This window comes from Euprymna scolopes, chromosome 9 (assembly GCF_053919585.1).
Source record: "Euprymna scolopes isolate OS-2025 chromosome 9, ASM5391958v1, whole genome shotgun sequence".
NCBI lineage: Eukaryota > Metazoa > Mollusca > Cephalopoda > Sepiida > Sepiolidae > Euprymna > Euprymna scolopes.
In genome coordinates this window covers 86,908,616-86,919,411 of record NC_136490.1, presented here as the reverse complement: position 1 = coordinate 86,919,411, position 10,796 = coordinate 86,908,616, and the positions used below count along the sequence as shown (strand labels likewise).

At 33.8% G+C, this 10,796-nt stretch overlaps 1 protein-coding gene across 1 annotated transcript in view; it reads left to right on the top strand.

The window, feature by feature from the left end:
• The first annotated feature begins 790 nt into the window (after positions 1-790).
• Positions 791-10,796, top strand: part of LOC145284622 (uncharacterized) — a 20,011-nt gene continuing 10,005 nt past the window's right edge. Inside the window, exons 1-2 of the mRNA XM_080133529.1 lie at positions 791-932; positions 8,691-8,739. Of these exons, the coding sequence (XP_079989655.1) occupies positions 911-932; positions 8,691-8,739 (71 nt within the window). The 5' untranslated portion in view covers positions 791-910. The remainder of the gene's footprint in view (positions 933-8,690; positions 8,740-10,796) is intronic.

Genomic DNA, 10,796 nt, shown 5'->3' with positions numbered 1-10,796 from the left:
AGTCCAATGTTAACAAATTCCTAACGAACCGCCCCCTTAAGTAAACACTTTATCAAATCTCCACACTAACGTCATGTACTTGCAATAACCCTTATCCCTGAGTGGCTTCCAGGCCTTGATAAGTGGTGATCACTGTGTAAAAAAAAAATAAAAATGAAAAAAATAAATCGAAATGAGATAATGTTTTACAAAACCAAACAAAAAAATGCGAAATAATTCTAAGTTAAGAAAGAAATATGCGAATATAATTCTAAAAGAAAAATAAACGAATCCGTTATTAATCTCCTTCTCTCTCTCTCTCTCTCTCTCTCTCTCTCTCTCTCTCTCTCTCTCTTTCTCTCTCTCTCTCTCTCTCTCTCTCTCTCATATATATATATATATATATATAATTTGTAAATAAAGCATCTGATTAATTCTTATTTTACTCAATAAAATATTAAGAACTAAGGAATACATTTTTAGGGCCAAGTAAAATAAATTATTACCTTTGTCTTATATTAGTAGTTTGTTCAGTTTACCTCATAATTTATATATGAAATTGATTCCCCACTCTAAATTCTAATGTAATAGTTTCTTTTTTTCTTCTTTCTGTTTCCCAGGATATTCTCACGTAAACACAGAAAATCTCATTTTTTTTTTATTGAAGGGGTTGATGTAGCAAAGATTGATAATAAATGATTTCTTTAACTTTTAAAAGACAACAAAGTTTCGTGCCCTAAAGTTTCATTTTTTCGATTTGGTCTTGGTATCTTGAAAATATTCCATGCTATCAACGAGGATATATTATGGCCTCCATTGAGGAACCTCGCGATATATAACGATGTATGATTCCAAAATTTAAATTTTGAATTCGAAAGATTTTTTTTTTTCTAATTACCAGGTTGTCAATGATGCATTTCGTTGCCATCCGATGGCTGCGCTGCTTCGTTCAAGTAAGTACATTTCGTTTCTATCAAATGCCGAACTTTACATTTTTCTGTATATTTTTTATATTTTTCGTTCAAAAGCAATTGCGAAATATGTTAATTAATATATTAAAGCAAAAGAAATGATTTTAAAAATCCTGAAAATTGCACACTTGTGTGTTTACTTGGTTTTCATTTTGCGATAAATAAACGAATCACAGCAAAGACAGGTTTTTATTTACGGTTGCTTCAGGAAATATACCTTAAAACAAACTAGATTAAATTAATGGTATACCTTTTCTAAGACAATTAAGGCAAATATTATGGAATAATCCAATAATGAGAAAACAGGGGGGGGGGCATTCTTAATACGCGTCTCGTCGCTTGTTAACAAATACTTTTTTATCCGTCCTCTTAAATAATCAAGTTCTGCTCAGCAATCATTTCCAATCCTTTCATGGTGTTGATCTTCGTCTAACTGACGCTCTTTAACTCTTATCACCGACTAGTCTCTGGGGTTTCATAAATTATGACCTATTAGTGGAAATATGTTTCATTAAAAATATTTTATTTGCACATTTAGAGATGAAATAGTATTTCCAAACTTACGGACCGACGGATAAATAGACCGATTGGCGGACCAACAGAAGACGGATAAAGTCACATAGAGATATAAATGGGCATAGATAAACTATGAAATTCATCGATTAAAACAAAATTTGATTTCCATCAAGATTTTATAAGCGGTTTTTTATTCTTTTTTATGGAACAATAATTCCACTAATTTAAAGTAATATTCAAAGTTGTTAAAATTTGTCTGAATGGCATTAATATTTTGAAGTTCTCTCAATAACCATTTAACATTTCGACCATATTTTTAATTGGGTTAACTCTGATTTATCTGTTGATCGTGACATTCTTTTTACATGCTTTTCATGAAGAAAAGCTTTGTGATGCAATGTCGTCCTGAAAAATCAATTTTCCATCAATGGAATAAGAACGTTATTCAGAATATAAATGTGCAGAAGTGTATTAATTGCTGCGATAACAAATACCACCTCCACATGATCCAGTAAATGACATGAAACCCACCATAGGATGACAGACTTGAAAAAATTACATATCAGCTTTACTGAGTTCGTACTATGAAAGTTCTAACATCATCACATTTCTTGTTTCATGACTGCATATCATTTTAACACAGTGTTTGCTTTTTTGTTATAATTAAACTCATCTTGTGTTTATCTTGGTGTGTACTTTTGACCCCATAACAAAATACTTTCTCATCTTTCAAGGACACCTGTGCAATTTTCTTTAGATAAATGTCATTTCATTCAGAGAATTTCATACAGCATCATAGAAATTAACTTCCGTTCATCCCATCTGTTTTGTTCTTATTTCATTTATTTCACGTTCCTTTTAACGTATATTACTCTGAGTTTTGTATATTGATGTTTGTTATATCTTTCATGATCTTATCCGATGTTTTCTATCGAATATCTTTGATATTTTCACATTTTAGACGGACACAACTGATTGACGGTTTTCTCCAAACGTCCCTCTCAGTTGACTTCTTGAATGAGTTTTATGATTGTTTGCTTTGTTTCAATTTCCTGTCATTTTGTGTCGGAATTCAATTTGTTAAGCACACTTTTCACATTCAAATGTTTTAGCAATCCAATTGGTACACAGACATATTGTCAATAATTTTAAAATTAAAGGAAAAACGGAGGTTTGATTTTTCCAAATTCGTGTCAGTTTTATTATAAACGAGATTTATGTTCTAGAATTGCGTTAACATATTTTAAAACGTGCACTGTTTGTTAATAATATAAAATATACTTTTATATGAAATTAAGTCTTGTTTGATTGCAAATAGATAGGTAAATTTTCTAAGATTCCTTACATTTTATGAATGAGTGAACAGTTTAACCATTAAAACTTTCGTTTATACTGTTATATAATAGTGCTCAATAATAAATATAGCTATTTATCTATAATACAGGTTTTATTTATACAAACATAACATGGCTACAGACCTGGGACATGTTTCAGTCGTAGCTTTAATAACGAACGACTGCCTCTGGCCGAAAAATATAAACGTAGAGAAAGGATATATTTTTCGGCATAAGAAGGACGTTCCTTATTAAAGTTACGATTGAAATATGACTCGAGTGTAGCCATACTATAGTTGTATAAATAAAACTTTCACTAAATATACACAGACATGAAAGAAAAGAATAGATACCCATAGAAACAGTTTATTTCAATAAACATATAATTTATAGAACAAAATCAAAAATAAATGGTCACAAATTTAATAATTAATACTTGATTGACATTACCTTCTCTGTTTTTAATGCTAGGGCCCTTCTAGAGCATGCCATTGATCAGTTGAAGAATGTCATCTCGAGTAATTTTTGCAATTTCTGACGAAATAATGCTAAAAGTTCAGGTTTAGAAGATAGCTATCTTCTAAACCTTTTCTTTTTGCGAGGGTTCTGGTCTAATATGCCCCAAAGGTTTTCAATAGGGTTCATCTCTGGGGACTGGTTTCGCCATAGAAGTTTATTAACCCCATTTTGACTCAACCAATGTTGTGTCGGCCTAGCAGAGCGACAAAAACTTCCGTCTTCCATAAATATGGAGTTAACTTGGTTCATTTTACCACTTGAGAATATTGGTAAGAATCCTTCATGTAATATTGAAACATATTTAGCAGAATTGATGTTTCCTTCGCACTCCACCAGGTTTGAGCGACCATCACTCCGAATTGCACCTCATACCATAACCGAGAAACCCCCATGTTTCAGCGTTGGCTGCAGTCAAACTCTTGCTGAGGGAGCCTCCATACCCATACTCTTCCACTGTCGGGAAATAACGCAAATCGTGCCTCATGAGAGAAAATGACATTAATACAAAAGGTTAGAGGCCTCCCCCCCCCATGTCATGAGCCCAATATTTTCTGCGCTTGATATTGGCAGGATGAGAAGAGGTTTCCTTCTCGCAGCTCTGCCATAATATCTCAGCTTGTGGAGATAGCTGACATTGTGTTGCATTGTCAGAGGCTTTACACCGAGGATCCTCTTCAATATTTCTTTTAGCAAGACGCAAGGTTCTGTCAGGGGGTTCAGGCGACTTTGATGAAGTTTTATGCACTCTTTGTCCACTCTTGCGAATTGTACGATCACTCCATTATTAACATTAGAAAAAAGGAGTATTGAAAAATTTCTTGCTAGTTTACGTTTACTGAGATCACCTTCATGTTGCCCTAAGAATCTTCCAGGTCTGATGCTCCTTTGGTACATGACATGCTTCAAGGTTGTTAGATGCAATTTTAATGAGACATTCTTAAGTTATTTCTTATCTATAAATATAAATAAGCGTATATTAATCTTAGGAAAAATATTTATCTTAGTGTCTATTCTTTTCTATCGTGTGCGTGTGTATAATTATCTCCACAGCCACACAACGCCCCGGCTCACAAGAGTCATGACAGTCAACAAACCGGAAGTCCAAGACGCGAGTTTCGCCCTCATTTGGGTTCATCAGTTAGACATATCCGAACTCGGAATTAGAAACCCAAGTCTGTTGCATGCGATGCAAGCACTCTGCCAACTGAGCAAATGCCCCGCACACAAGAAAGTCTATTAACCAACACAGACCAAGCAAAACGCGGTGAAATACGACTGTGGAATGGACCTACTTCGTCTTGACAAGGGACGTGGTCATCCAAGGAGTCACCCTCTGCAGCATAGGATTCAAGATCAACAGGGTTGATGTTGCCGGATTTTAAGTCCCTTTTGCACACATCTTTAAATCTGAGGAGTGGTCTACCGGTGGGTCTGCTGCCAGCCAAGACCTCGCCATACATGTCTTTGGGGATTCGGTCATCCTGCATGCGAACGACGTGCCCTAGCAAGCGCAGACGTCTTTGGAAGAGGAGGGCAAACATGCTTGGAAGATTTGCTTTGGCAAGAACGTCTTTGTTTGGGACGCGGTCCTGCCATGTAATGCCTAAGATCTTTCTTAGATTGCGCAGATGGAAGGCATTTAGTCTGCACTCTTGATGTTTGTGCATGTCTCACTGCTGTAGAGTAATCTGCTGAGGACACAGGTTTGATATATCTTCATCTTTGTGTTTATGGTCAGCATGTTGTTACTCCACGCTCTCTTGGTCAGGCAGGCTGTTGCTGCTTTCCCGATACAGGTGTCTAGCTCAACGTTCAGTGAGAAGTTGTTGGAAACAATGGAGCCTAGATAGGTGAAGTTGTTCACCGCCTTCAGTGTGTGATCGCCAATGCATATGCAGGGGATGTTGTTAACATCTTGAGCCATGACATTTGTTTTCTTGGGACTTATTGTCAGACCAAACTCGTTGCAAGCATGAGCGAGGTGCTCAATGAGTTGTTGGAGTGCTTCCTCAGAATGGGCCGTTAATGCTGCATCATCTGCGAACAGCATTTCCCTGGTGAGGGATATGCGGACTTTAGTTTTGGCACATAGACGGGACAGGTTGAAAAGGCTTCCATCTCCTCTTGTGCGAATACAGACGCCAACTTCAGTTTCATGAAAAGCATATAGTAACAGAAGTGAGAAAAATATGCCAAAAAAAGTTGGGACAAGAACACAGCCCTATTTCACACCACTAAAGATGGGAAAAGATTCTGAAAGTGATCCATTGCCTGGTCTAGAAAATACGCTTAAATATGACATTTTGATAAATGCAGATTTTGTATTTATTATTATGTTATATTGGACCCAATATATAGTAATGATTTGAAAAGTTAAAAAAAAAAAATGACTCGTGAGCCACCACCGAGAATCGAAACCAAAACGTTTAGCTTACGATTTGCTTTTTCCTTTGGCGTTAATGACAGTACTTTGAAGACATGTTTACTGCAAAGCTAAAAATTAAAACATGAACATAAGCTATTACGTCAGGCATGCATATTCATAATGCAACCATTCGACCTTCACTTGGAAAATTCTATTTTTTTTGCACCGATTTTCCTCGGTTAAAACTCAAATATGTTTCGTATGGGTTCAAATACCCTATATATGAAGTTTTATGTCTGTAGATTAAAAACTCTAGGAGGAGCTTGGTAGGCAACATTTTTTAAACAAAATATATACGCATACATAAATATATATAGAAATAGATCTGTGTTTACTATAAACTTTTTATGCAAATATTACGCAAGTATAAATCACGTAGAATATCTGCATGAAAATAATTACCCGTAATAGTTTACTAAAGATGATCATTCCATAAGAAAACCGAAAAACTAATAGGGAATTAATTAAAATTAATGTTTAAAAGAATATGCAAATTAGCTAGATCTTTTGCAGATAAATGCAATTTAACGACCCATATATAACAAAGTTGTATTTTCTTTTTAAATAAATAGAAAAAAGGGTTTTTAATATGAATATCAATATACAAAAATAATTCATGGTGTGTATATATATATATATATATATATATATATATATATATATATATATATATATATATATATATGTCGGAGTTCGAAAAAAATGCTCAGGTCCACTGGGTTACCAGGATTATTTTCATTTCAGTTTAAAACGAATGTGTGAGATACTTTAGTTTTGAAAAAAAATCTACTATAACAGAAAGAGTTGATATTTAAATGTTTATTTCGGCTATGCAAACATTATTGGGTCTTCCCAACTGTTGTTTTCAAGTCGGGTTCTATTTAACCCATAGTTGGTACCATAACAGATACTACCACTCCGAGTCAGAGTGAACCTGGGAGCAATGAAAATTAAAAGGTGGTTCCACACTCCCCAGAGCCCGCAAGCTGGGGGCCTCGCCACTGGATATAGTTTAAGGTCATATCCAGGACATTTAGTTTTTGTGGTGACTATTTTTTGGTGTAGATGAATAAATAGATTTTTTTTTAAATTGATAAATAAATAAAATGTATATTAGCGTATCTCTGGGTTTTATTGATTTGTCATCAATTTTTTAGCTTGTGAATCTATGTTTTGATTTGTTATGTTTTGATATTAGAGCTAAACTTAATTCCATTTTGAGTATTTTCTCTTACATTCAACCCGTTATTGATGCGTTGATATAATGAATTATAGAAATGCCGGTACATATAGTAATAATAAATTGACTACTAATAATAAAAATACTATTGATGATAGTATGATGATCACTATTATTAATACCAAACACAATTTAATATTTATATTTTGCCGGGATTTGGCTTGAGGCGGGTATGTTCTCTAATTTTTTTAAATTTCATCTCGTGTGTTTTACTGCAATATCTACACACGAGATGAGAAAAGAAATGCAAACAATAATTGAAATAGTTAAAATAAACAATTTAATGTTAAAAGATAACGGGAATAGAATTCAATGGAAAATAAGACTGAACAAATTTCCATTTCCATGGAGATCGAAAGCAACCATAGATTAATGTTTCATTTTCTTATTACATATATTTTCTTTTTACAGAACATCATACTTTTCTTACTGAATCATGTTTTTTTTAATTGTCTTTTATTCTTTTGAAATAATATTTCTCTCCGAACTTCTTTTCACATAATCGCAACCTCAAAACTGCAACTCATCTTTCCAAATATCTGCCTAGCTCGTCGTTTGTTCCTTTCAATTTTCTTATTTCTTCATTTCCCTTCTTGATAGCCAACAACCGAGCAGTCAGCTAAGGCAGAACATAACATGGCCTTCTCTTTTTCTCTATCAGCTGACGTTAAGAACAGAAAAAAAGAAGCAGACAGACGATACTCGATGCTTGTCTTATTCACCTCCTTTTTCACTCTTATGAACACACGAGTGCACGCATTTTTTCTATTAAAGTAGATTTTATGTTTTCACTATTTACTCCATTTTAAACCCGTTCTCTTCTTCTTCTTCTTCTTCTTCTTCTTCTTCTTCTTCTTCTTATTCTTATTCTTATTATTATTATTATTATTATTATTATTATTGGCTCACAAGGAGCTTTCACACAGGTGTTCAGAGATCTTTCCCTGAAAACAGCCTGTGGTGTTCCCTGGAAGCTGAGTGACAACAAATCTCTCCAGGGTTCCAGTACTCTCCACCTCTCTCGATAAAATTTGCAAATAAATTTGCATTATCGCAACAGCTGCTTGCCATTGATTTTTCGTTGGCAGCAGCTATTGGTCTTTGCTGGGATTTGAGTGATAATAAGCCTCCCCAGGGTCCCAGTTATCTTCGCACTTATTCGGTTCAGGTCTGGTTAGTTCATCGGTTTTTTCTTCCTCCTTGACTCTACTTGGTTATTTGATCTTGCTCTTTGGGGGGGGGCAGTGATGTGGCAATGGGAGTAGCGTTGGGTGAGAGAACTTATAGATATGCGATTTCAGTGTTCTTGGTTCTATGTTGTTGTTGTTGTTGTTATTATTATTATTATTAATAGTATTATTATTATTATTATTATTATTATTATTATTATTATTATTATTATTATTATTATTATTATTTACGTGGCGAGTTCGTTCACACGTCACAACAGAATAAACGAAATGTGTACTAATAAAAATTAAAATAAAATAATTAAAAAATTCTTAAATTTCGAAACATCGCTTCTGTATCAAAATTACTGGGGAAACAAATTACAGTTATATGTGTGCGTTGTGGTCAAATGTCAAATGTGTAAATTGTGCGATTTACCTAATAATTACATAAGCCGATCTTAATATCTAATCATTAAATGTGCATTCAATCAAGCAGAATAACTATTTCTTACTTTTTGTTTTCTTTATCTACAGATAATTTTAACGAATTATTTTGGGCCACAATCTCCGGAGAATATGTCAGGTAAATAAACTCATCCTTCAAAAATGGAAATAAAATTATATCTTATTGTGGCAGCCATTTCAAAAGTCCACTGTTTTCTAGTTTTATCAAATTTATGAAGAAACTGTTATCAACGTCTGTTTTACGTCGATTATCTATTCTTATCATCATAAGAGGCTGAAGTAGTTTGCTTGAAGCATCGATGTACAACATAGATCATTTATATATATATATATTAATTTATATTTATATATATATATATATATATATATATATATATATATATATATATATATATTTACGATGCAGAAATGTGTCGAAAGGAAGCAGAATTAAAAACAAGGCAATACGAAAATTAAAGTACAAATAATATCTTTACCTTTGTTTAACTTTTTCATAATTTCTTTTATATATTTTTTCAATCCTTTCTTCAGATGTTCCTTCAATATATATCTTATATTGTACAAAATGGCGACTGTAATTTCAGACTTACAGTAATAATACTCTGTGTTATATATGTTTCTAAGAATTTGAGTTGTTTCTTTGATTTTAATTTACTTTTCTATGTTAATAGATCTCTATTGTTTTATTTAATATTTTATCTTTTTAGTATTTTTTGTATTTTATTTTTATTTTGTCATAACTTTTAAAATTTAATGTGCGATTTTTTATTATTAAATGATTTTTAGAAGAAACAACTGTAATTATCCGAGTTATGTCCTCGATTTAGGTTGTCCTTAACATTTTTGGCCATTGTTAGTTGTTTCTATTAGCTTGTTTCTATATGATGACAGAAATAGATACAGGCTGTGTCTTCGATTTTATGTCCATTTACATTTTTATTGCTTTTTCACCCCAAATAAGGCACAGTGTCAGTTGGATGTAAGAGATTAATATTTTAGACAAAATTTATAGAGATATTACGTAGAGAGTTGAGCAGCAAGATACTTTTTCATAATCAATAAGTTAGAGACAACTTGTGCATGTCAGTACAGTCAGGGAAGAAGGAACTTGAGAGGAAAATCTAGCAGTAGAAAGTTGTCCGGCATCTAGGGATATCTACAGTGTAAGAGTTGGGACTTTCCTGCTTATCAGGCTAATCGGGTGTATGTACGTCGAGGGGTACATGGGCTTGGAATTCGTCAAAGCACCTTCCATTAAAATACTTGTAAAATAGGCACAGGGATGCAACATTTCGTCGATAGGACTGAGGTTGGAGTTTGGTTGACAGTGCGGGACCTATTAGGTTGACTACTCTTTTTCTTTCTTTTTTCTTTTTTTTTTTTTAGTTCTGTCTAGATTGAGAAGGTTTCTTGCAATTATTAAAGAAAGAAGCTTAGTCTTTGCAACATTGAATGTTATCTTCCTGTTATGTCCCCATTCAACTACAGACTCGAGGTTTTCGTCTAACTTTCAGCTCTATCCGTAAATCTGTGTTCATTCATTTTCTCCTCGAGTCTGTTATAGAGCATGGTGTCATCAGCAAATATTCCCATCTCAGGAAAGATTTTATCGGGTAAGTAATAAGAGAAATGATAAAGGTTCAAGGGTCGATCTCTGAGGTACATTCGCCTTTATATTATGTTATTTTGACGTACGAGCATCGCGGAAAACCTGGATTTTTCTCTTATTTAAGAAAAATAATGTTATGTTAAGTATTCATCTAGTAATACCATATCATTTAATTTACATAAGAAGACCATCGTGCCATACCATATCAAAGGCCTTGGATGTATATAGAGCCACTGTCCTAGCTTCCTCTGCTTTATCCAGTGTATGGTATATATGTTCAGAGATTACAGTTAGGATATCTGCAATATGACGCGTTTGCCTAAATCCATACTGCTGATTGGAAAGAAGTTTAGTATCTATGAGGTAGTGGACTAGTGTTTGATTAATTAAGGGCTCAAATATTGTGCCGAGAGAGGAGGGAAGCTAATGTGACAATAGTTTAGTGGGTCAGTTCTTTCGCTAGAATTCTTGTAAACTGGCACCACAGATGCAGTTTTCCAGCAGTCAGGGCGCAAGCTTCTGTAAGGCATTTGTCGAAGAGTTTGGAGAGAACTGGGGCAACCTCA